The 26,317-nt window shown below is 34.7% G+C and overlaps 1 protein-coding gene across 16 annotated transcripts in view; it reads left to right on the plus strand.

Moving 5' to 3' along the window:
* rims2b (regulating synaptic membrane exocytosis 2b) overlaps positions 1-26,317 on the plus strand; it is a 156,592-nt gene that overhangs the window by 81,763 nt on the left and 48,512 nt on the right. For 7 of the 16 annotated variants that reach the window (XM_051873788.1, XM_051873789.1, XM_051873795.1 and 4 more), the window contains exons 8-22: positions 551-670; positions 1,321-1,420; positions 2,194-2,317; positions 3,163-3,209; positions 3,324-3,433; positions 7,001-7,048; positions 11,248-11,378; positions 12,115-12,286; positions 12,578-12,731; positions 14,304-14,330; positions 15,901-15,969; positions 18,547-18,682; positions 20,297-20,383; positions 20,798-20,869; positions 23,414-23,506. In XM_051873788.1, the coding sequence (XP_051729748.1) occupies positions 551-670; positions 1,321-1,420; positions 2,194-2,317; positions 3,163-3,209; positions 3,324-3,433; positions 7,001-7,048; positions 11,248-11,378; positions 12,115-12,286; positions 12,578-12,731; positions 14,304-14,330; positions 15,901-15,969; positions 18,547-18,682; positions 20,297-20,383; positions 20,798-20,869; positions 23,414-23,506 (1,490 nt within the window). The remainder of the gene's footprint in view (positions 1-550; positions 671-1,320; positions 1,421-2,193; positions 2,318-3,162; positions 3,210-3,323; positions 3,434-7,000; positions 7,049-11,247; positions 11,379-12,114; positions 12,287-12,577; positions 12,732-14,303; positions 14,331-15,900; positions 15,970-18,546; positions 18,683-20,296; positions 20,384-20,797; positions 20,870-23,413; positions 23,507-26,317) is intronic. The other 9 variants (XM_051873792.1, XM_051873799.1, XM_051873800.1 and 6 more) reach the window with 2 other exon arrangements.

Consider the following 26,317-nt stretch of genomic DNA (forward strand, 5'->3'; position numbering starts at 1 on the left):
AGAACTTTTTCAGGCTTTTCTTTATAATATTGGTTTATGACATGAGAGTAAGAAAATGATGACGGGATTTTCAATTTTGTGTGAATAATTTCTTTAAATACTGTAAACGTTATGGTATTTATTGCTTTTATATATTCCTCATGACAGGATTCACAAAAAATATCCTTTTAAAGTCAACATGAAATGTGTGTTCCTGGTCTTATCATTTCTGCATAATAAAATGAATGGATAACTCCATTCTGCTCTATAATGCCAACATATCATGACTCAATCAATTCTCAATAGATAAAATCAAATTCCATCCTACTTTTTTTCGTTGAATGTCCTGTTTCACTCGAATATATTTTCGATTAAAAAATGAAAATAGGTTGTGAATGTATTTCATGTTGACTAAAACAATACCTTATTTTTATGTAACACCTTGGGATGGTTTGTGTCTTCAGCAAATAAGAGTTCACCCTCCTCCCTGAGCCTGTACGTGTGTGTGTGTAATGTGCAGTGTGGATGCTTGTATAAAAACCAAAGGTGTATTGCCACTTTGACCCCATAGCACCCGGTGACATGGCAGCCATCCAAAGATGGAGAGCGCCTAATAGGGCGGATAGTGCTAAACAAGCGGATGAAAGATGGCACAGTGCCCAGAGACACGGGGGCACTGCTGGGCCTCAAGGTAAGAGATCTCCAAACACTGTCAAACTTCACTCGTTAAAAGCCACGCTAATAACCCTAGATCTGATCATAAGAGAACTTCAGGTTCTGCAGGATTTACTTTCTCTTAATGATTTGAACTTTGACTTTTGTCACAATATTATGCACTGAATTTGAGTTCTTGTATTATAAATTGGTTACTGATGGTCCATCAGACTTAAAACAGTACCCATTCCAACTATTAATAAAAGTTTGCCCACTCACTGTCTTTCAGCCATTATCTGGGTACATTTCTGTGAATAGGAAGGAAATTTCCCCTGGACAAATGGTTTAGCATTAATTGTGTGGGTGTTTTTGCTCTGTTGTCTCATTTGCATATTTCCTTTAGTGAATGGGGTGTTAAAACAATGCATAAAATGCATGCAAATAAACAACGCTATCAGTTCATTCTTAGCGATCTCGCCCCACAGTATTAGCACACATGGTATCGTAATGTTTTGATGCCTCTGGATCATCGTTTCTCTATGGCAGAGGTCAAACTTTCAGTAGTTAAAATCCACATAAAAAATCACCTTTCCGAGTCTTTGTATTGAGAAAAAGAAATAGGCATTTCTTGTAAAATATAACTAATATAAATATAACAAATTGCTTTGCCTTTTGTCTGTGTTGCAGGTCGTGGGAGGGAAGATGACAGAGTCTGGCAGACTTTGTGCTTTCATCACGAAGGTGAAGAGAGGAAGTCTAGCAGACACTGTCGGCCATCTCCGACCAGGTGAACACCTGACCACAATTAAACACATTTCTTTCAATACTTCAGCATCTTTGGCTATTATCACACTTTAGAGTGTGCAAGGCATAAAAGCGCACATTTGCTCTGAAACCATTTTTCTCAGTAAAGTCAGAGCTGCTGCTTCTACAGTCCTGTTGATTATGTGGTTCTATTGTATATATGACAAAAGAAGTTAAAAAATCAAGCTTTTTATGCATTTTTTTTTTTTTTTTTTAACTTTTAGCTTAGTTCACAAAAAAAAGAAAAGAAATGAAAAGTAACCCTCATATGGATTACTTTTACAATGTCTTTATGAAATTTAGGATTGAAAGTTTTGGTGGAATAAGCTTTCAATGGAGGGACAGAAATCTCTTAGGTTTCATGAAAAATATCTTAATTTGTGCTTTGACTATATGGATTACTTCTACGATGTCTAAATTAATTTTTTGAATATTTAAACTTTGGTTGAATGGACTTTCAATGGAGGGACAGAAATCTCTTAATTTGTTTCATTTGTGTTTTGATTAAACCGCTGGGTTCTTTTACAATGTCTTTAGAAATATTTTTAAGCATCAAAGTTTTGGTTACATGATCTTCCAATGGAGGTCTCATGGTTTTAGAACAACATAAGTGTGAGTAAGGATGACAGATTTTTCATTTTTGGGTGAACTTGGGTGAATCCTTTTATGTTAACTTTATAATTTGTCCAAAGTATGTTGGTTTAAGTGGAGATAATATTCTATATTGTAGACATCCTGTGTTGTATCCGTCCTCAGGTGATCAGGTTCTGGAGTGGAATGGGAGAGTCTTGCAGGGAGCCACATTCAAGGAAGTTTACAATATTATTCTAGAATCCAAGCCAGAGCCCCAGGTGGAGCTGGTGGTCTCACGGCCCATTGGGTGAGTTAAAGCGGGTGATGGATTATTACTCAATATGTCAGTTCAGGGACACAGAGCACATTTTCTTTGACAATGGAGGTTTATGAAGAAGGATAGCCTGTAGTAGCTCAACATATAAATGCTTATATTCACATACACACACACAGAAACTTAAACATTCACGATTTGAAATGAAAGTCCTGCTTCATGTCTGTGCTATTGGAGAACAGCTTGACATGCTTTGAAATTATTGTTTGTGTCTTTCAAAATGCTAGGCATTTTTCCCCCTTAAAGCCATTAAGAGTCTAGCAGCAGCATGGTCAAATGCTCAGATTAACTTTGTAGAGATGGGCAATATATCAGGAATGCATTTAATATTGTTTTGATGGCAATATAGAGTAAAATGACTTACCATTGTAAATATTTGATATTTTAATGATCTTTTTATTTGGTTATTGTATTTCCTAAAACAAGTGCCAAAAGTAAAACAAGATGTTTTAATGTCATCTCTGATTTTAACCTCAGTAGCAAAAGTGCAGACAGGCATTGGAAGTTTGATTCAATCATTCAGTTAATCATTTAAATATTCAAGGACTCATTTGTGTCTTTACTCAAAAATAGCATTTGCTTTAGAATGTTTTTCGTAAAAATATTCAGTATATTTAGGTAAAGTTTATAATTGAATCTGCTTGACAAAAATGGCTGTTTGGTTGAAATGATTGTTTAAAACCATTTCAGAGAAAATATCAAAATTTATATTTAAAATGGTCAAAGCCAGATATTTTAGCTATATCACCCAGCCCAATTACCTTCTCACATATTTAAGATGCTCTCCATTAAAATGCTCTTCACTTTTTTCCTTGTAGAGATGTCCCTAGAATACCAGAGAGCACACATGGGCAACTTGAATCAAGTAAGTTTAGTTGATTTTGATGTATTGTTTAATAAAACACATCAATACTTTAGCATTGCTGTAGCTAGCAGGAGGATACAGAAAGTATCTAAGCCTTCTTTACTTCTTTTTCAGGTTCGAGTTCCTTTGAATCCCAAAAAATGGGTCCCTCCATCTCTGTCACGTCCCCCATGAGTCCTGGCATGCACCGGGAAACCCCTCAGTATCTGTCTGGACAGCTCTCAGTGAGTACCAGCATGTGTTCAGATGCTCTGACTGATTTTTGACTTATCTCTAGACTTCTTTTGCTTGTCTTTGGCCACTCGACTCAGGGTTTCTCTGATGAAATGGTGCTAGATTTGATGTTTAGCAATTATTTCACTACATCTTTAGGGGGTTTGCCAGCACACACTGTTCATTCACACAGATATTGGCTCAGATCTAAAGGACCAAGGGGTTATAGTAGATAAGATGCTATAAGGCCTTAAAAGAGTATGTGCGTAGATGACAAATGGACATGGCCTTCTTTTTTCAACATAGTTAATTAATCTACTGTTCAAAAGTTTGGGGTCAATACGTTGTTTTTAAATCTGTTTATTCAGCAAAGATGCATTACATTGATCAAAAGTGACAATATAGACATTTATTAAATGTAACAAAAGATTTCTATTTCAAATAAATGCTGTTCTTCTGAACTTTTCTATTCATCAAAGAATCCTGAAAAAATATATCATGGTTTTAACAATGATAATAATATCACTATTTTAACATTGATAATTATAAGAAATGTTTCTTGAGCACCAAATCAGCATATTAGAATGATTTCTGAAGGATCATGTGACACTGAAGACTGGAGTGATGATGCTGAAAATCATTTTTTTCCATCACAGGAATAAATTACATTTTCAGATATATTCAAATAGAAAACACTTATTTTAAATTGTAATAATATTTCTCAATGTTACTGTTTTGCAAATAATTGCAATTACAGACTTCTTTGAAAAACATTAAATACTGACCTCAAACTTTTGAACTGTAGTCTATTATAAGCATAAGGGAAATAGCATGTTTACAAATACATTTTTGAAAATACATATATTTCATGTGACCTCCCTTGAAATGAGTTCATAAATACTGCATGCCTAACTAATTATAATACCATTTAAAAAATGCTGTTCAATGTAGTTTTAATTAGAGTGCAGAACAGAAAACATTAACATCTAGTTCCACATAAATATTACACATTTTATTAACAGTAGGAGCTAAAACTCTCCCTATTTCTAATTCACAAGCATAAAATTTACTACCTGTTGATGTCCTGATTATCAAAATGTTTGAGGATTCACAGGAGATTGCTCATTTAGAAATAGAATTTATAAATCACGCCACAGCCAGGACAGTAAGTGGTGACAATATTGTAATTTTATAACATTTTGAGCACAATATATAACTTAATGACTTGATATAACTTGAAAATAGACCCTAATTAGGTTGTGCCGGTGCCGGTTCTCACAGTTCATTTTGATATTTGTATTTCAGGTTTGTGGAATGTTAAATGTTACAATCATTAGAATATAATTTGAATAGGTAATTTTATGTTAAAATCTGTGTTCATTGCTGTGAAATGAAAAATGAAAATTATCTCATGATTTACTCACCCTCAAGCCATCCTAAGTGTATATGACTATCATCTTTCAGACGAACACAATCGGGAGATGTATTTAAAAATATCCTTGCTCCTCCAAGCAAAAAATGTGGCCCCCCATTCACAACCATTATAAAGCTTGGAGGAACAAGGATATATTTAAAGGGTAGTTCACCCCAAAATGAAATTTCTGTCATTAAGTCCTCACCCTCATGTCGTTCCACACCCGTAAGACCTTCGTTCATCTTAGGAACACAAATTAAGATATTTTTGATGAAATCCGAGGGTATCTGATCCACACATAGGCAGCAACGTCATTGTACCTTTTGACGTCCAGAAAGGTTAAAAACATGGTTAAAATAGTCAACGTGACTACACTGGTTCAACCTTAATGTTAAGAAGCGACGAGAATACTTTTTGTGCGCAAAAACAAAACAAAAATAACGACTTCATTCAACAATTTGAACCGTTGTCATACGCAGTGAACTCAGTGCAGGCTTCCTTATTTACGTCCGAATGCCGGCTCATTATTGTCCGGATCCTGTGTCAGCATCACATGTATGCGTCATGCTGTTCATGTGTTCAGCTTCAGCCAATACTGAGTTGGCGTTCGGACGTAAACAAGGAAGCCTGTCCTGAGTTCACTACGTTTGACAACGGTTCAAATTGTTGAATAAAGTCGTTATTTTTGTTTTGTTTTTGTGCACAAAAAGTATTCTCGTCGCTTCATAACATTAAGGTTGAACCACTGTAGTCACGTTGACTATTTTAGCGATGTTTTCAACTACCTTTCTGGACGTTGCTGCCTATGTGTGGATCAGATACCCTTGGATTTCATCAAAAAAATCTTAATTTGTGTTCCTAAGATGAACGAAGGCCTTACGGGTGTGGAATGACATGAGTACTTAATGACAGAAATTTCATTTTTGGGTGAACTAACCCTTTAAATATATCTCTGATTGTGTTTGTCTGAAAGAAGATACACCTAGGATGGCTTGAGGGTGAGTAAATCATGGGATAATTTACATTTTTGGGTGAACTAACTCTTTAAAAGTTAAATGAGCAAAATGTAATATATTTTATATATAAAATATAATATACGTCTTACATTTGTTAGTTTGGGGCAGGTGAATTGTGTGATTCTAGACAGTTGTGTCAGTCCTAGACAATGTCCGTCACAGGCCAGCCTGGATTCTGGAAGAAATCCTGAAGCGGAAAACGTATTATTAGTTTTCAAGCTTGTTACCCGATTGACGTAGACTCTGCAGGTCAGCTTTGACACAGTGCTGGTGGATCAGGATGTTAGGTAAAGTCAATTCCTTGAAGGGGTAGCTGTTGTACATTTCTCTGAAGTTGTTCAGTCTACTTTAACGATCAGCCTCGATCTTAACGGCAGTTTGGATCTTAGGGGAAGCGTATGAATAATTTACACGGTTTGCATTATCAGTGGTCCTAACTGTACGCCTGAGACGTCTGTGAGGTAAGTTTCATCCAGGTGTTAGTGCGTTCTTACAGTACAGTAAATTGCTTCAGGCATTGAAAACAATTAGCAATTATTGTTCCTTTTAAGTGTTTAATAGGGAAATGAGCTGTAGCAACAACTGTGAATGTATTAAATGTGGATAGATTGTGTTTAAAAAGGCAATGCTGATTAATAATAACAGTAAAATAAGTGCTTTTTTCTGTTTCTGTGCTGAAGTGTCTGCTCTTCTGTCTGGGCGATGCTTTAGTGTCTCACTATGGGTTGCGCTGTTGTAAATTTGTTTTCTTTTTGTTTGGAATGAGGGAGATTTATCCTAAAACCTGAAAACACACATATCATTGCTGAATGTTGTTGTTTACTGTATATATTATTGAGAAACACTGGAATGCATTAAAAGTTGAAAGGTATTCTACGCAAGCTGTAGTTATATAAGCATACTTACAATGTGTTATGAATCATCTTTTGACACTATTCAGGACTTACATATATGACTAAGGTTAATTCAGCTATAAGATTCTCGTAATTTTTGATTATGATGCAGTTTGATAAATGAATAAAAGCTGTTTTATGTCACTCAATTAGGCTAAATCTCTTCTCAGATGGGTTGTTTTAATTTGTGTGCCTCTGTGCAGTTTTGGTTTAGTTGTATTGCTTTTGTTTTCTTTGTTAATTTTGCTTATCCAGAGTCCATGCCTTAGTAGAAGAACCACGCCTTTTGTCCCTAGGGTCCAGGTAACATCGTCAGACTTCTCTCTCTTTCTCTGCTCAGTCTTTTTTTAATCTTTTCTTTCATTTCTGGCAGTCTTTCTCAATCCTTCATTACTCTCTCTGTGCGTTATTTGGAAAATGCACTGCAGGAAAACGGCAGCATTCCAAGTTTCTCCCCCTTGCTCTTTTGTTCAGATTTTATTTTTTCCCTCAAAGTTATACGTCATTGCCCTTGCAATTTATAACCACAATTCATAAGAGCTGTTTCATTATTACAGTCTGATTTTTGCTTAATTAATTTAAAGGCCATCTTGATGAGGCTTGAAATATTCTGAATGAATTACACACCTTTTACTCTCTTTTTAAATGTGGCATGATTTTGTAATTAGTGTAGGTTACTAAATTAAGTCTCTTAAATTTTAAACTTATTTTTTTAGACAGACATTTTTTGTTCTTTGTCATGTAACATGGAACTTTATATTTGTATTATATTTTAAAGAAAGTATTTTGTATGAAATGCAAAAAAAAAAAAAAAAAAAAAAACAATGCAAAAGAGGCACGGTTTGTATCAGTACTATCAAATATTATGTTCTGTGTTACAATGAAGAGATACAGTATGTTAATTGGCACACTTTTAAGATAATATTGCATTTTCCAATGTAGAACATTTCTCTAAACCTCATAGATAAATAAACAAATTGTACCAAATGAACTAACTACTGTTTAGGCAAACCCATATGACTTACTTTCTTCTGTGGAACACAAAAGAAGTAGTTTAAACCCGCCGTGTTGTGCACACAAGATATCTTTCACACAAAACCTGCAGTGATGCATCTTATTGTGGTAAGTATTTTTAAAAATTTCTTGATTTGTGTTTTACAGAGGAAAGAAAATAATACAGTTTTGGAACAATATAAGAGTAAATGATAAATATTCATTTTTAAGGGAACTAATTCTTTAATAGCACTTGCTAATAATTTCTCATTTGACTGTAATAATAAACTCCAAGAGTTGTTGCTGTAGTTTTCGAAAATGGAGTTATTGTGATGGTAGATTTTCAGACTATTGTTTCCTGATTAGGGTTGGGAATCGAAAATCGATTCCAATTAAGGAATCGGATACGTGTTATAAAATTAAAATTTCCATTCCGCTTATCAATTCCTGTGTGAACATTTTAATGTGGTTTTAAACCATTCAAGTGCAAGAAGATGTGAAAGAGAGCTCAATTCGGCACTCCACAGCTGTTTTCTGTGCTGGGCACATCCAGAGTAAGTGCACGAAAAGCCGCCTCTCATATAGTGCACGAATACTGAATGGAGTTCTCTTCTGCGTATTTTGTCAATTATGTCAAAATATCCTCGTAAACACAGTCGGTTATGTCTTTAGTGAATGTAAACAGTTGCAAAAGAAACGCATGTGTAACAGTATATTGGATCAGTGCATTAGCTCTTAAAGTGACAGCAGGTTAATAAACCTGCTGTTGTCTGTGTCATTACTGTTAACGAAAGAACAAAGGAAAAAGTAAATCACTCACTGTAACTTTGTAACTTTAATAAGGATTAATCTATATTTTATTCATAAAAAGAAAACTGCAGTTATTTTACATTTGATTTCAATTTCTGAACTTTGTCCAGTTGTATTTATTTGTGCTATTGCTATTTGCTTATTTGTTCTTATTGTATTACTGACTCATCAATCAATCCAATTCAATGTAAATATCAATCCAAGGCACTCTAGTATTTAGGAAAAATATAAAAAAACATTTATTTAATCATGGCTTAGGCATTTAAAAACAGGTGACATGTAACCGCACACTGACGCTTTGCGGCTAATGAGCCTTCGTCAGGGTGTGAGCAACAAACACAGAGTTCTTTTAAACAGTAATTAATTAGTCATGTGACAATCACCTGATTACGAGGTATAGGATATGCACAAGAGAGAAAGTTTAGATGATATAAAGAGAACATCTTGCCAAATATATTATTAAACCAAACACAATATGTTCAAATAAACAAAATAATCTACAAAAAAAAAAACAAAAAAACACCCCAAACAAATGTTTGAAATGTATATTAGTCTAGTTTATTAATTAGCTGTTCCTTAGGCTGCTGATTTTTGTTCATGGTATTCAGCTGCAATAGAAGGTTTTGCAAAAAAGACAGAAAATAATATGTTTGATATATATACGTTTCTTATTTATTTATTATTTGTTGGAATCGATAAGCAGAATCGGAATTGGAATTGCTAAAATTCAAACGATACCCAACCCTATTCCTGATGCAGTCAACTAATAAAAAACACAGACCTTGATACATCTATATAAGAATCAAATGGTACAATTTGTTTGGACTGAAGCCTTCCCCCTGCTGTTTTTGCCATGGAAGCTTCCTGGATTGCTCTAGTCTGTATTGAGCACTTTCTGTTGCTTTGCTGCATGCATTAGTAATGGAGTATTTTTTAGAATAGTAAGTTCTCTCTAAAGATACATTATAGTGTTTCTTTTAGCTCTAGTGATCTGGAAGGGCAAATGCTTGGAAGTCAGAGAATTAAGCTACTATCAATGAATGCTTGAGAAATGTTCATAGAGAACCAAAGTACTCAAAATTATATAATTAAATGTTTACTTTGCCATTCGGAAATTAAACCTAGTGTTATTAAACATGACAGAAATACTATTTTTGTATGTAAAAAAAAAAAAAAAAAAATTACATTACAGAATAAATTGTACAATAAATAACTGAAATATTACAAACAAATTGTAACATTTCATTATTTGTTTTAATAAATGATAATAAATAGGTAATCTTTATCTCATTTGACTGATTAACACTGATTTAATTATTTCTAAATAAATAAATGCATGTCACTTTTGATTTTTAATTATTCAAATAAGTACACTTTACTTTAAATATATTTAACTGCTAATTCCTTTTGTTCAAGATAAATTAATACTGTTTTGTGGATGAATTGGATTATTTAATGCTATATTTGTTCATATTTTTGTCCTCCATATTCATATCCTTCCAGTTTTTGCCCTTTAGGATAATTTACTCTGTGATATGCATGAATGAGAATGAGTATTTAGTTTATTTCATTTCCAGATAGCTGCCACTGAGACTTTCAAAGCTGTTTCTTTTCAATTCTGGTTTGGGCTGAAATTAGATAATCACACAAAGTTTAAACATTTTTATTTTGTGTTACATTTCCTTTGCTTAGTCTGTTGTGTGGTATTTTATTTGATTTGGATTGCTGGGCTTTGAAAGTGTCTGTCAGTTTTAGAATAAATGTGACAAATTGTGACTACATTTGAGTCATCTGATTGGATGAGACTTGTGGCAGACACGCCCTCATCCCCTGGCCAGCCAATGAGGGATGGAATATTCCACAACCCAGACTCACAGCACACAAACAACTGTTAAATCCTCTTACCTGTAGCCTAACATGTCAGATTCCAGAAATCATAGTAGTTCCCCTCTAATATTTTGGGTTAAATGCAGTTTAAGATCTATTGATGTGGCATACTGCAAATTCTTCCAAAAACCTCAGTTTGTAAAATAAAAGTAAATACACATTTACATTTCATGAATTAGCTGTATTGGGCGAGAGTGAAAACCAGAGTGAATTAAATGTGTAAACCATTTCTAAAACCTTTTTTTTTTTATGTAAATTGTCGCCATTGTGCAAGGTTAAAAGACAGTTTATCACACTAGTCTCATGTATAAATGTTAAAGTCTTTAACATGGCTGTTCATTCAAAACAGCAGTTTTAGTAATTCACCTTAAACTTAAAAATTAGAAAGGTTTCCTTGAATACAGTGTCTTGCCCCATAGTAAGTGCAATACTGTATATTTACTGTAAACAAACGTTTTTACAAACTGAGATGCAAGTCAAAATTATTTTCTGTTATAATGAAGCTGTATTCAACCTGAAATATTGAGTGAAAGTCAAAAAGTCAGCTCCCTGAAACAGTTGGTATCAAACTATGTGATTCAGTGCTTAGAAATAGTTTAAATTTTGTATTTGTTTTTTTTTTGTGGTGAATTTAGTCGATCATCAAAGTTGATCTTGAGAGGTAGTCAGCTTGATTTAGTTGGTGTGTGCTGGTGCTGTACCTGCTCTGGGAAAGTTCTGCCAAGCACGTGACGCTTCTGCAGGGCTGCCCTGGACCCTCTGGGGTGAGCTCTCCTTACAGACCATCTAAGAGAGTATGTTTCTTCCTGCAGGTAAAGCTGTGGTACGATAAAGTGGGACATCAACTCATCGTCACTATCCTAGGCGCCAAAGACCTGCCTTCACGAGAAGACGGGCGGCCTAGGAATCCCTACGTCAAAATCTACTTCCTCCCCGACAGAAGGTACCTGCGCTTCAGAGTTTAGATATACAGTATTCAGCTTTCAAAAGAACTTTGAATTAGGATTTTGAATTATAATCTCTAACGGTAATGTTTGTGAACAATACATAAACTACCATACAACATTTTGAAAATACAGCATGTTGTAACATCAGTGGTTGCTTCTGTAGTGGTGATAGCACATAATATTGAAGACTCTAAACCAGGTCAATAAACTGAGGTTGGCTGATCCCCAAAGTAATATAGATGTGTATCCACCTTCCCCAGCTCCACCTGTATAGATCTGCTATGGGTAATTCATGTACGCTATATTGTACAGCAGCAGCATGTCTTACTTGCTTACGACACATGTATGTATTGGCAGTAGCAAGCAATAAAAGCAGCAGCAGCATAGCAGATCTATTCCGCCAAGACCAAACATATCAACATTGTAATACCCATTACCATGCCAAACACTCAGAGAGTAGAGCCCTTTGAAGCTGCATTTAAACTGGAATTTGACCTTTCACCCAGTGAACCCCACTGAAGTCCACTATATGGAGAGCAATACTGGAATGTTTTCCTCAAAAACCTTAATTTCTTTTCGACTGAAGAAAGAAAGACATGAACATCTTGGATTTGGGGATCCCTGGATTGGCTTAGTGTCTTTGTGAGGGTCTGTGAGACTGTAAATGTTAAAACCCCTCAAGTTTGAGTCATATCAGCAGCTGTAAAATATGAACTCACCTGCTCTTCTCAGTGATAAAAGCAAGAGGAGAACGAAAACAGTGAAGAAATCTCTGGAGCCAAAGTGGAACCAGACGTTCATGTACTCGCCAGTGCACAGGCGAGAGTTCAGGGAGCGAATGCTGGAGATCACGCTATGGGACCAGGCCAGAGTCCGAGAGGAAGAAAGCGAGTTCCTGGGAGAGGTGAGAGAGGAACACCTTCCTACTGTGTGTCTATAATAATGCCACGTGCATACTAATAAAAGATCTTACAATGTTTACTCGGTATGATGCAAGAAAACTCTTGTGGCAGCAATATCAGACATGAATAAATGTTTTAGTTTAAAATCAATTTAAAAAAAGTATTTTGTGACTTTCTTGGCAAAGTTTAGACTTTAAATATTGCACAATAGTGCAGCAACATAGCTGCATTTTAAACATCATAAGTCATCATAAATGGCTGTGTATTTCATACATGTGTGTTTGTGTGTGTAGATTCTAATAGAGCTGGAGACAGCGCTGTTGGACGATCAGCCTCATTGGTATAAGCTCCAAACACATGACGTGTCCTCTATGCCGCTGCCTAACCCCTCACCCTACATGCAGAGACGTCTCCTACATGGAGAGAGTCCAACGCGCAGGTTACAAAGTATGTACACACACCCACTGTTACAATAAACACAAACATACTCAATTAAAACTGCTTAATAATAGTAAACTAAAGTGTTCACACTACAGTTAAATGTGATCTCAATTTGATTTTGCCCTTTACAGTGTGAACAGCAAAACATTTTGAATCACATTTTTTAAATCCAGTTAGAGACACAAATCGACTTCTGTGTGAACAGTCCTGTCAGAATTCATTTTATGTCAATCATTCATCATATAATTTAGTGTTTTGTGTAGCAGTTGTTTAAATCATAAAATAAAATATGAATTGCACTGCATTACATAGAAATGTGCAAAAATACACACTACCGTTCAAAAGTTTGCAAAAGTATGCTTAATACTTAAAGGAACACTCCACTTTTTTTGAAAATAGGCTCATTTTCCAACACCCCTAGAGTTAAACAGTTGAGTTTTACCGTTTTCGAATCCATTCAGCCGATCTCTGGGTCTGTCGGTACCACTTTTAGCATAGCTTAGCATAGTTCATTGAATCTAATTAGACCGTTAGCATCTCGCTCAAAAATGACCAAAAAGATTCGATATGGCTAGGAACTATACTCTCATTCCGGCGTAATAATCAAGGAACTTTGCTGCCGTACCATGGGTGCGTAATATCATTGCGCCTCCTGCACCCATGGTACGGCAGCAAAGTTCCTTGATTATTACGCCGGAATGAGAGTATAATTCCTAGCCATATCGGCCTAGAAAATCGCAACTTTTCATTTTCCGTCGGTCTTAGTACACGATGTAACTACAGAAGAGTCAAGTTTTAAATAGGAAAAATAGCAAAACTCTTTGGCCATTTTTAAACGAGATGCTAACGGTCTAATCAGATTCAATGAACTATGCTAAGCTATGCTAAAAGTGGTACCGCCAGACCCGGAGATCGGCTGAATGGATTCGAAAATGGGTAAAACTCAACTGTTTAACTCTAGGGGAGTTGGAAAATAAGCCTATTTTCAAAAAAAGTGGAGTATTCCTTTAATACTAAGTAATACAGTAAAAAACAGTAATATTGTGAAATATTAAAATACCTGTTTTCTATGTTAATATATTTGAAAAAGTAATTTGTTCCTGTGATGGCAAAGCTGAATTTTCAGCAGCTATTACTCCAGTCTTCAGTGTCACATGATCCTTCAGAAATCATTGTAATATGCTGATTTGCTGCTCTAGAAACATTTCTTCTTATCAATGTTGAAAACAGTTGTGCTGCTTGTTGTGGAAACCATGATGCATTTTTGATGCATAGAAAGTTTAAAATAACAGCTTTTATTTGGAACAGATTTTGTAACATTATAAATTAATTTAAGAAAATCAGAATACAGCACTTAACCAATTTGAATGTAGCAAATTCTCAGGTCTGCTGTGGTAAGAATGTCCTGTATATTCGGTATATTTCATATTTAAAACTTGGTAATTCTCAAAGTATCATTTTGTATAAATGTGGACATTACATTTTATGCATGTTTGTTTTTGTTGATGTTTTTCTTGTTGTCGTGTTTTGTTTCCTTAAAAAAATATTACTATCTATCCACCACTGACACATTTCCAGTCAAGAGCCCGTATTTGTACAACTCAGGTAACTTTGACCTGCTTGCTCCAGTTAGCATGTGATTGGCCAGCAATGTGATTACTATCCTCTACACTGTCCAAAGTGTGATCTCCCCTCACTTCCGCCTCATACTCTTCAGAAACTCCCACTATTTCACACAGCTTGCATGGAGTTAATGCCCATCGCTGCTGCTACATGCCACCAATCTTCATTTTAAAGCTTATCTGGCTTTTTAGGCCTGATCTTCACCATTAAAAAATATATATATAAAATCAGCCCAGTTAATAGCTGTTCCTGAGCAGATCTATCTATGGACTGCTAACGCTTTTCCCAGCCTCTCACAAACCTTTCTGTGGTTGATGTTTGCTGTGTTTCACTATTTTGATTGCAAACTAAATGATAGCAAACCTCGCTTGGTTCTACTCACACTGAATTGAGCTGTAGCTGTTTTTCTACTATAGAAAGGTAACAAATGAGAAAGTGTCAGTTTAAACTTTAAAATTAACATAGACTGTCTGCAATGGATATATTGTAAGAGATACAAAGAGCTTCTTGCCTAAAGCTATTTCATTAGAAACAAATGCATTTTGTTATACATGCAAATTATACATCATCAATAGTGACTTACTTTCACAAACTAGTTGCTTTCACATAAGCTGTGCCTTAGCATAGAAAAAAGTTTTCACGTAAAATATTCTTAGGTCTGTTAATTTCAACATTTACTAATACATTATTAAAATCAAACGTTGCATCTGTTATTATTATTTTATGGACTTGAGCTATAAGGAACTAACAGTGAACAGTTTTTTTAAAATAACTAATGTTAAAAAATATTACTAAATACTGTAACAAAACTGTAACACTTTTAGTTAATGTTTTTCAAAATTATGACTACAAATTGACCGATTTCGAAATGATCAGTCTGTTTAGATTGATAATGTCCAATATCAGAATATCAGGTCTTTTTTTTTGTTGTTGTTTATGTCAAACTATACACTCTAAAAAGCTTTCAAAAGTACAAAGCATTTTTTTTCATGCTTAAAAATTAAATTAAAATGTAAAAGTGATAGGTTTGCTTTAGGGAAAGCCAATTTTGCAAAAAAAATAAAAATAAATAGGCAAAACCGTTTTTATTTATAATATAAAAATATTTAACAATTTAAAATAAGTTTAAAAAATACACTTATTATATATATATATATATATATATATATATATATATGTGTATATTTATATATATGTGTGTATATATATATATGTGTATATATATCAATTAATTATACAAATTATTAATTTAGAATTCATTTGACAGGTTTTAATTACAAATGAATGTAAAATATATTAATATAATAATTTCAATATTGTTGCATCCCTTATAACTCTATGATAACATGATGCTAGTTTAGTATGTGTGTTCGCTGTGCTATGACCCTAGCTAGATTACTTAACCTCACGTGAACCATCCTGTGGATTAGAGCAGACGGTGACGTTAAGAGGGTCTTTTCTTCATTATGACCCTCGTGATCTGTTCCTCCACCCTTCCTTTCTCTCTCTCTCTCTCTCTCTCTCTCTCTCTCTCTCTCTCTCTCTCTCTCAGGGTCACAGAGAATCAGTGACAGCGAGTTCTCTGATTACGACTGTGAAGATGGGATTGGTGTTATCTCAGGTACAGCGAAGTCACCTTTCTCTGCTTTAGTGCCGCACTGTACTTAGAAAACTGAAGACTTGAGCATCCTTGAAAGCATTTTATTCAGTACTTTTCAATTAAATTCAGTGCTCTTTTATATATCAAATATGTTTATAATATAACTGTTTTCAGAAGTATGTGTAGCAAACACAAAACAAAGTTATACTGCAGAGTTCTTTAAAAAAAAAAAGTATTAATTTTGGTGCAAAGTGGACACAAAAGTGTGATTACATACTGAGTTTGGGGTCAGTCTCGTAAGCCTTGTTCAGACTCTCAGTCCAAATATTGGAATCGGATCATATTTAGCAAGTGTGAACGCCAGAAATTTTTACAAATCTGTTTCAAGCTACATTAATATCCTATTCAAATCTAATTTCTGGAAATCCGGTTCAGTCTGATTGCTCTGATAGGATTTTGCGTAGCTTTTCTGCCTGTGTCACTTTCTTACGACACGTAAAACATAAACACTTCAGATGTTGTTGCAGAAACAAGGTTGTGTTGTGTTGTGGTCACGAAGAAAATGGTAATATAATAGAGACATCTCTGTGTAGTCCAGTGATGAGGTGTCTTGACTTCTTTCACTGTGCTGCAGAGACAGCAGCATGGAATAAAGCCGCTCATGAAATCCTCTGTTTCTGTTGCTGCTTCATCTAGCGCTGCAGCTACACATTGTCATGTTCTAAGACAACATTGCAAACCCCCTCTATGTTGTTTTTGGCATAGTTCTACCAATGCAACATCATTGCCATGGAAACCAACACAGATATTCCGGAAAACGAAAGGGAGCCACAGGCACACAAAATCAGATCTGAACAATTGCGATACACAGTGTGGAGAGTCAATCATTTAGATCAGATTCCAATCTGATACACAAATAATCAGATTTATACTGACAATGTGAACATAGTCTTATATAAATCTCTTATGCTTACCAAGGCTGCATAAATTTGACTTAAAATAGAGTAAAAACAGTAATATTGTAAAATATTATTACAATTTAAAAGAACTGTTTTCTAATTGAATATATTTTAAGATGTAATTTATTCCTGTGATGACAAAGCTGAATTTTCAGCATCTGTACTCCAGTCTTTAGTGTCACATGATCCTTCAGAAATCACTCTAATATGCTGCTCAAGAAACATTTCTTATTATTATCAATGTTGAAAACAGTTATGCTGCTTAAAGGGTTAGTTCACCCAAAAATGAAAATTCTGTCATTTATTACTCACCCTCATGGCGTTCCACACCCGTAAGACCTTCGTTAATCTTCGGAACACAAATTAAGATATTTTTGTTGAAATCCGTGAGGCCTCAGTGAGGCCTCCATAGCCAGCAATGACATTTCCCCTTTCAAGATCCATTAATGTACTAAAAACATATTTAAATCAGTTCATGTGAGTACAGTGGTTCAATATTAATATTATAAAGTGCAGAGAATATTTTTGGTGCGCTAAAAAAAAATTAAAAATAATGACTTATATAGTGATGGCCGATTTCAAAATACTGCTTCAGGAAGCTTCGGAGCATAATGAATCAGCGTGTCAAATCAGCGGTTCGGAGCGCCAAAGTCACGTGATTTCAGCAGTTTGGCGGTTTGACACGCGATCCGAATCATGATTCGATACGCTGATTCATAATGCTCCGAAGCTTCCTGAAGCAGTGTTTTGAAATCGGCCATATTCTCATTGCTTTATAATATTAATACTGAACCACTGTACTCACATGAACTGATTTAAATATGTTTTTAGTACATTAATGGATCTTGAGAGAGGAAATGTCATTGCTGGCTATGGAGGCCTCACTAAGCCATCAGATTTCAACAAAAATATCTTAATTTGTGTTCCGAAGATGAACGAAGGTCTTACGGGTGTGGAACGACATGAGGGTGAGTAATAAATGACATTATTTTCATTTTTGGGTGAACTAACCCTTTAATATTTTTGTGGAAACCATAATGCCAGGTTTCTTCTCAGGATTCTTTGATGAATAGAAAGTTCAAATGAGCAGCATTTATTTGAAATCTAATTTTATTTGTGACATTATATATGTCTTTACTGCCACTTTAATTTTACAACCTGATATGATCTAAATAAATGAAACTCCAGAGGGATGTCTGTTGTCTCTGGAATGATCTTCTTGATGTCTGATTGCACACGGGCTACCCCAGGCTTTTGTGTGCTTTCACACATGCTGATCAACAAATCAAATTAAAGGATATTGTCAGAGAGAAGATTACTGTGAACTTTAGTCTGCTTCGACTCAGCACAAGGAAAATCCTCACCGTCATTTCATACTGACGCTCCGACGTTTCTAACGGTTGTGTTCACTTTTTAAGGTGTTGCGTTTTCATGTTCTTAAAGTTTTCATATCATTGTGTAGTAGAAAACATACAGTTCCCCCAAAGAATATTTGGACACCCAAAAATGTCTGAATGCCATTGTATTAGATAATAATAATTATAATCCTTTATTTCACTGAATGTTTGAGTTATTATTTGGTACCAGTTGTTAAATGGCATTACTGATGTAAATGTCTGTTGTGTTGTGTTTGCCTCAGATTACCGGCACAATGGCAGGGATTTCCAGAGCTCCACTCTGTCTGTACCTGAGCAGGTGATGTCATCCAATCACTGTTCACGATCAGACATGAGCCGCACACGTTCACGCTCACCCAGCGTTCCTCCCCCACAAAGGTAATCTGCAACACAAAAACACATAGAAGTGATTTATATAAAAAGGGTCATATCTTGAGGAAACTTTTGAAATAAGGGTTCAATGTGCTATGAAAATATATTGTAACGTCCTCCCCAGTCCAAAAAAGACAATTAAAGATTTCAATATTTTGTTTATTTTGATTAAGGATTTTTACATTTTCGGAATAATATGATTATTAACCCTACAAAGCCTACAGTAAAATATTTGATAGGCACATATCTAACAGCTCTAAATTATCAACATGATCAAAACCTGCCGAAAAACCCATTATACACAATCTACTATATGCCTTCTGTCGTCTGATTGATAGTTTGTACATTTTTAGCAAGTAAAAGGCCTTTTAGTATAATTATACAAACATCTGTCTTCAGATTGTGGTACACATGGTCTGTTTGCTGTGAAATGTTTCATAATTTTTATAAAGTAAACTTAAAAATACAATTTATATTGTTAGTAATATTTCAAGGTGAACACTTACTGGACTGAAGAAACTTAGGTTTACTTGATTATCCATACATCATTAAAAAAAAATCATGTTAAAACGTGAGTATCAAATATGTGACCCTGTACAACAAAACCAGTCATAAGTCGCACGGGTATATTTGAAGCAATAGACAGCAATACATGGTATGGGTCAAAATTATCGATTTTTCTTTTTATGCCAAAAACCATTAGGATATTAAGTAAAGATCATGTTCCATTTAAGATTTTTTTTTTTTAAATTTCCTACCGTAAATATATCAAAAATGTATTTTTGTGAGTGGATATTCATTGCTAAGGACTTCATTTGACTTTAGACGATTTTCTCAATATTTTGATTTTTTTGCACCCTCAGATTCCAGATTTTCAAATAGTTGTATCTCGTCCAAATATTGTCCTATCCTAACAAACCATACATCAGTGGACAGCTTATTAATCCAGCTTTTTAGAAAAAAATTACCCTTATGACTTTTTGGTTTTGTGGTCCAGGGTCACATATAATATATCAGGCTTTTGAGGAATTTTTATTTGTTCATCTCTCAGTCATCATTGTATTTCATGGCATTATATGTTTTTCCCCCCACAGTAAAAACTACAGACCTTTGATCATAAAAAATAAGGATTTAAATATCCTCTTACTAAGACATATGAGGAGATATAGAGTAACAACTGATATTTATATGCATTTTATGTACATAGTCTGCTGTACTGTTATAAAGACCCTATTAATTCACATTACAAGATATCAGAATTTCATCTTACATTTTAACCATATAAATATTAGCAACTGCACCAAATTAAAAAAATTTTTTATTCATCTAAATAAATATATTGCCCTATATCATATGATATAAGCCATAAAATCCTGATGTATCAAATATGAGACAAACCACAAAACATATGCACATAAAAAATTTTTAAGAACAATATTTTGTTCAATAAACCTCCATTTAAAACTTGGTAAAAACTGTATTTGTTAATTGAAATTAGGTTGAAATAAAATATAAATATAAACTAATCTACATACTAAAATAACGCCGTTCTAAATGAAATATGGCACTTCTGGCACTCATTGTCATAGCGGGGCTGTCATTTTCTTTCCCCTCCTTCAGTCGAAGTTTAGACCATGGTGTGAGAGGAGCACCCTCGCTTTATGGCCCCCGACAACACCTGTCCGAAGACAGATACTCACCAGACAGGTATGTGTCATGTAACACACTAGAGCTGCCGGCCTTAGTCACAGTTTACATACCAGCACTTGTGTTTGTTGTGCCCTTAAAAGTTCTTTGTGTCATAGATTGCTTTTTTCCTGATACAGGGAACATAAATGGGAATGTTTCCATATACCTCCATCTTTTCAGTTAATGTGATTATGGAAATTCAATGTGAGAAATATGATGTGCCAGCAGCACAGAGAGAACCGTAGGAAGGTTTAATTCATTTTGAGAAAGCAGGGAAAAAAAATCTGTTCCTCCTCCTTTCACTTTGACATCACACTTTTTTTTTTTTTATCCGTCAATCTCTGCCTCTCTCGCTTTTGTTATCTTTTCATAGCTCCATATTCAATAGCTCCATTCAGCCATATTTCTGTTCTTTGCTCCCTGTGGTTGCAGCCAGTATCTTACCCTCCCTCCTCGAACCAGACACAGACAGCCAACCATCGACCCCGCTATCCAGGACCCCAGGTATTCTGTTACCCCAGAGCAGCATTACGCGATCCTGCTCATCTCCCCCTTCTGTCCAATCACAACACTCTTCTCACTTTCACCCACCCACTTACCCTCTGCTGCTAGCTGATTGACAGGTGACAGCTTGCCCACACATAGCACTGTATAAGAAACATTCACTTCTTTCACTTTAATAAGTCATAATAAGTATGTAATTAATTCACTCATACATTATAGATCTCATCTTAGGATGATTAGTCATGCTTTTACATGAGAAAACATTCAGCAACACTCTGTTACTGATACTGTCACATTCTTAATACCTTAAAGGAATGTTCAGGTTTCAATACAAGAAAGACCTACATAGATCAACATAATCTGTGAAGAACTGTCCAACACCATTGAAATTATTTTGACTTGCCCTTGTTTTGTAATTCAAACAAAAATTGCTTTTACAGTAATGCACTTTAAGTAGCAGTGCACCCTTAGAAAAAATGTGACTTTTAATTTTGTTAAAACACTTTTTACTTAAAGAAAAGTTAAAAGGTTACTGGCTTCACATTGATCATGACATGGACAAATCTCATTTTAATACTTATATATTGTTTAACACTTATGCTAAAATACTTTAAATATTATAAAATACTGTAAATGTCTGTTTATGTATTATTGTAAATTTATTACTGTAAATGTGATTTTTGTTTTGTGTACAAACTGAGGGACGAAATACACTAATGTTCAACAGTTTGGGGTTTTTTCCGATTTTTTTTTTTAATGAATTTTTTAGCAGCCATTACACCAGTCATCAGTGTCACATGATCCTTCAGAAATCATTCTAATATGCTCAAGAAACATTTCTTATTATTATAAATGTTGAAAACAATTGTGCTTAATATTTTTGTGGAAAAGAAACGTCATAACAGCATTTATTTGAAATAGAAATCCTTTTTTAACAAAAGTCTTTACTGTCATTTAAAAAAAAAAAAAAAAAAAAAAAAAAATCAGTTTAATCCATTATTGCTGAATAAAAGTATTAATTTCTTGATCCCAAACTTTTGAACAATAGTGTCATATTCTGTGGTCAAATCTTGTATTAAAACCTTTGGGGATTCACTATGAATGAATTGTGCCTGAATCACATCTCACAAGTCATGCAAATTTAGATCAGGCACAAAAATCTGTGCTGAAAGCAATTTGCACGCTGTAGTTCTGTTCTTTTGGATCAGTTCTGAGTGCTATAATGTAGAAGATTCAGCAAACAAACAAGGTTAATTTTCATTAGCCGATTTTCACTAAAATTGTACGCCATCACTGCGACAGAGATTCAGACACCCAATGATCTCTTGAAATGCTTCTACATGGATAAATGCCTGGTAATTAAATCCCAACACTGTAAAAAATTATTTTCATGATTTGCTATCACAACATTTTTTCTTTTGTCAAATCAACTTCAATAATTAATGTAGTTCGGATAACATAATATTTTGAGTTTCTGTTAATTAAACCAATCGCAATCATTGTATTAACTCATTTTTAATTTCAATGAACTCAAAATTTTAAGGCAACCAGGTAACTTACTTTTTTAAGTTAAACCAACAATTCTTTTTTTACAGTGAATAATTACTAATTTCCATCATTTGATCATCTTTACTACTCCCATGAATAGTAAGAAATGTAAACAAACATCTCTATTAAATGATTCAGTTTACCTCCTGACTTCCATGGCCATAATAGTGCGATGGAAAGCCCAAAGTATACTTCAGTTTTGACGTAAGCACTTAGCGTATGCGTACTACACGCAGTGTTGCCAATTGCTTTCAGTTGAAAGTAGCTAAAACTGGTCGCTAAATGTCGCTAGATGACGTCATGTTGGCGAGTCCACTGATTTATAGTATTTAGAGTCACGGAATCTAGATAAGGTTTGTCCAAGAAGTTGCTAGATTTGTAGCTAGGCTTTTGAAAAAAGTCTCAAAAGGGGCGGGGAAGTCATTAAATCTAGCTACAAAATCGCTAAATTGGCAGCACTGCCTACACGTAAAACCCAAAGTATACTTTAGCCTTTAATTTGCACCAAGCTAATACCGTTTTGGAAATAAAGTGCAATCTATAATGAGCTGCACAAAAAAGGCACAAACTGTTTAGTGAATTCTCCCCAGAATTCCTTCAAAAAGGCCTGCAAGACCTGCAAAAAAGCACAGTGTAGTGTTGTGCATTTGCTAGTACTTGCTAGTGTGTGATAGTAATACACGCAGGTAGTTGTACTTTCGCATTTTTAATGCCCATCACTGGAAAAGCACTACATTTTCACTTCTTTGGGTTCAACAAATCTTTGTTGCTGCTGGTGTTTGCTGCAACATAAATGATTGTTTTGATAGCTTAGATATTTCTCTTGACCCGAGGTTACTTGATTTCTGCTTTTGTGCTTTGGGTGATCTTCACCTGTTCCTTCTTTCAGAGTGGAGGTGCCAAAAAAGGTGTCCCGCCCTCTTACCACCCAGATAACGGCCACTTGTCCCACCCGTCTCTAACTACTGCACTCTCACTTTCTGTTCTGACTCATAGTATGTGCCCCCTCTATCGGGAAGATGCGGTCAGGTTACTGCGCTCCACTAGGATGGCCCGTGCATACTCAGAAGGGTACAATAGCGTGGACAGGTAGTAAACCACAGCGGTTCACACTCGTTCTCATGATGCTCCATATTAGTGCCGTGGGTAGTAGTTTGGACTAGAATAGCTAGTGGCGCCTCTCAAAATGTTTCACGTTTATGTCTCCAGATTTACGAAGAAAACTTTTCAATGGGCGGAAAAGGAGACAGTAACGTCAAATGGGCCATTTTCTTACAGAAATGTGGTAAATGTTTGAAAAACAGTGGCAAACTTAAAGTGTCGCTGTAGCATCAGTCCTCTGCCCATTGAGAAAGCTTTGTGCCGTCATCATAATGATATGGAGTCATTATGGCTCCTCTCAGGAGGATAAACATAGATGATAGCGTTCAGATTGTGACTTTGCCGACTATGCTACTGAGTACGCCAGTAATCTTAGAGCAATATTTCCCAAAGGAAATTTGTGAAATGTATATGTATGTGTCCTTAGCAGCTCCCACTCCACCCTTCCCGCTGTGGCGTAATGAATTGTATCTTCAGCACTGCTCGCTGCATGGCTTGTGTTGTTTTGATGACTGAGCACTAGCTCTTTCGGTCCCAAGCCAACTAGCGTCACTCTATGACAGAACTGCCAGTCAAAAAACTGCTAGCTACAGTGGATGTTCAACATGCTTATATAAATATATTATTTACCCTTCAGAAATATGGGATTTAATATATTCAGGATATTTTTGTAGGCTCAGTGGATATTATGGAGTAGACCTTGCCAGCTTTGGTGTACGGAAGCCCTAAGGTGTGATAGATTCACATATAATTTTTGTTCCATTCACATTAGCAAAATTTCAAAGGTCAAAATGTCACCAGTGTAGCGATGTGTGAAGCAGCTCACACATCAGGTGGTCACTTTTAAACCAAGCAGCTTTCTGTTGTTTAACAAAGAGAGTTCACATGACCAACTTGAACCCATTGCACAATCTGTGTGGTTATTTACCCTCGCGTGATGGATTCCTATTGAAAAGACTTGATTTTGCTTGTGAAAATTCACCTTACAACAGTAAATGTGACCACACATTAATATACTTGTGTATCTCTTCACTCTTTAAAAAAATGAATGTTCTTTATTGGCATCTATGGTTCCATGAAGAACCTTTAACATCTAATCTTTCCACTCCACACAAAAGTTCTTTATAGTTGAAAAAGGCTTTTTAAATTATTAAAATGTTCTTTGCACTAAGAAAAAAGTTGTTCTTTTCAGAACTGGGAACCAAAAATGGTTCTTCTATGGCATGGCCTATTAGAACCTTTTATTTTTAAGAGTATTCCATCATGTAACTATAAACATGGCAGATGTTTTATCTAAAGCAACTTACATTTCATTCAAGGTATATTTTCTTCTCAGTTCAGGCATTCCCTGGGAATCAAAGTTTTAAATTAATACTTATGATTAAGTAATGGCAAGTATTCAATTTTGAAATGCAAGTTCCTCAAATCATGCAGCTTGTTGACAAGAGGTATTCCATTGCTGGGAGCAGTGCTGCGTAGTAACTGATTACATATACTCTGGATTATGTAATGAGATTTCAAAAATCATGTACTTGGATTATATTATGTTTTAAAATTCTCATAATCAGGCTACAGTTACATTTTTATTGATTACGTGATTACATATTAATTGATTCTCCCCAAATCTTTTTTTATCTTTTCAATTTTCCTTTCTAAAACAGCCTATCATGTATAAATGTTTGTAAAGTCTTCTCAGTTTGTGGAATTTCACACACCAGCTACTTGTCAAGTGGCTATAATAACATGTAAAATTGAGAAGCAACAGCACTTGACCACTGAATTTACAGAAATCATTTAATCATTTTTGCATATATAATCAACTCCTGATGAACATATTTTAATTATTATTCAAACTATCACTCAGTGAGTCATTTAACTATTTATTACTATGTCTTTGGAAGGCTTTTTTTTTTTTTTGCACAGATTCATGTAATTTCATTTTTACAAGTAATGGTAGTTATTCCTAAACCTTTTAGTCTGCTGAACCTCTTTTTACATAATATATTTAATAATTAAGTCAGTAATTTAACAACACATTCACATTTTCATGGTTCTCTGTTGTCGTTTAATGGTCAGGACATGCAGGTAAACAACTCAAATATTTAATCTTTTTAGTATGTGTTGATTTGTTTGTATTTATTTTAATTTGACATTTTTATGATTTAATTAATTACTAGCTTTTCATGAACTCACTAACCCGCTGCAGTTCCTTCACAAACCACAGTTTGGGAAACCCTGACGTAATGTTTAATGCCCTTCATATTGTGGGTTATATTTTCTTTATCTTTATAATTTTATATCAATATGGTATCAATAAGATTGTCCTATTCAAATCAATATGATAAATGAGTTGGGCCAAAAGTAATCTAAAAGTAATCAAAAAAGTAGTACAAAAAATTTTTGTAATTTTCATCATTTGCAATCTGTAACAGACAATAATTTGTAAGTAATCTACCCAGCACTGTCTAAACTGTTATAAAAATCAGTTAACAGACCTAGGGGTGGGCTCTTTTGACTTTGACCTATAGCAATGCCAAAGCAACATACTAAAAATACTAAAAAAAAAAAAAAACCTTAGCATCTCCCTGGCAACCACCCACAACAACCTAGCGCTGTGGCATCAAATTTTGCATTGGCAATCTTTTATTTCTTTGAAATCTTATATTTCCTGAGAGAATTTGTTAGAAACACAAGGGAATGCATGAAATAATCAAATGTATACCTTGAATGCAATGTGAGTCACTTTGGGTAAAAGTGTTTAGCAGATGCATAAATGTAAAAAAGATCTTGAGAGAACAG

This window comes from Ctenopharyngodon idella, chromosome 19 (genome assembly GCF_019924925.1).
Source record: "Ctenopharyngodon idella isolate HZGC_01 chromosome 19, HZGC01, whole genome shotgun sequence".
Taxonomy (NCBI): domain Eukaryota; kingdom Metazoa; phylum Chordata; class Actinopteri; order Cypriniformes; family Xenocyprididae; genus Ctenopharyngodon; species Ctenopharyngodon idella.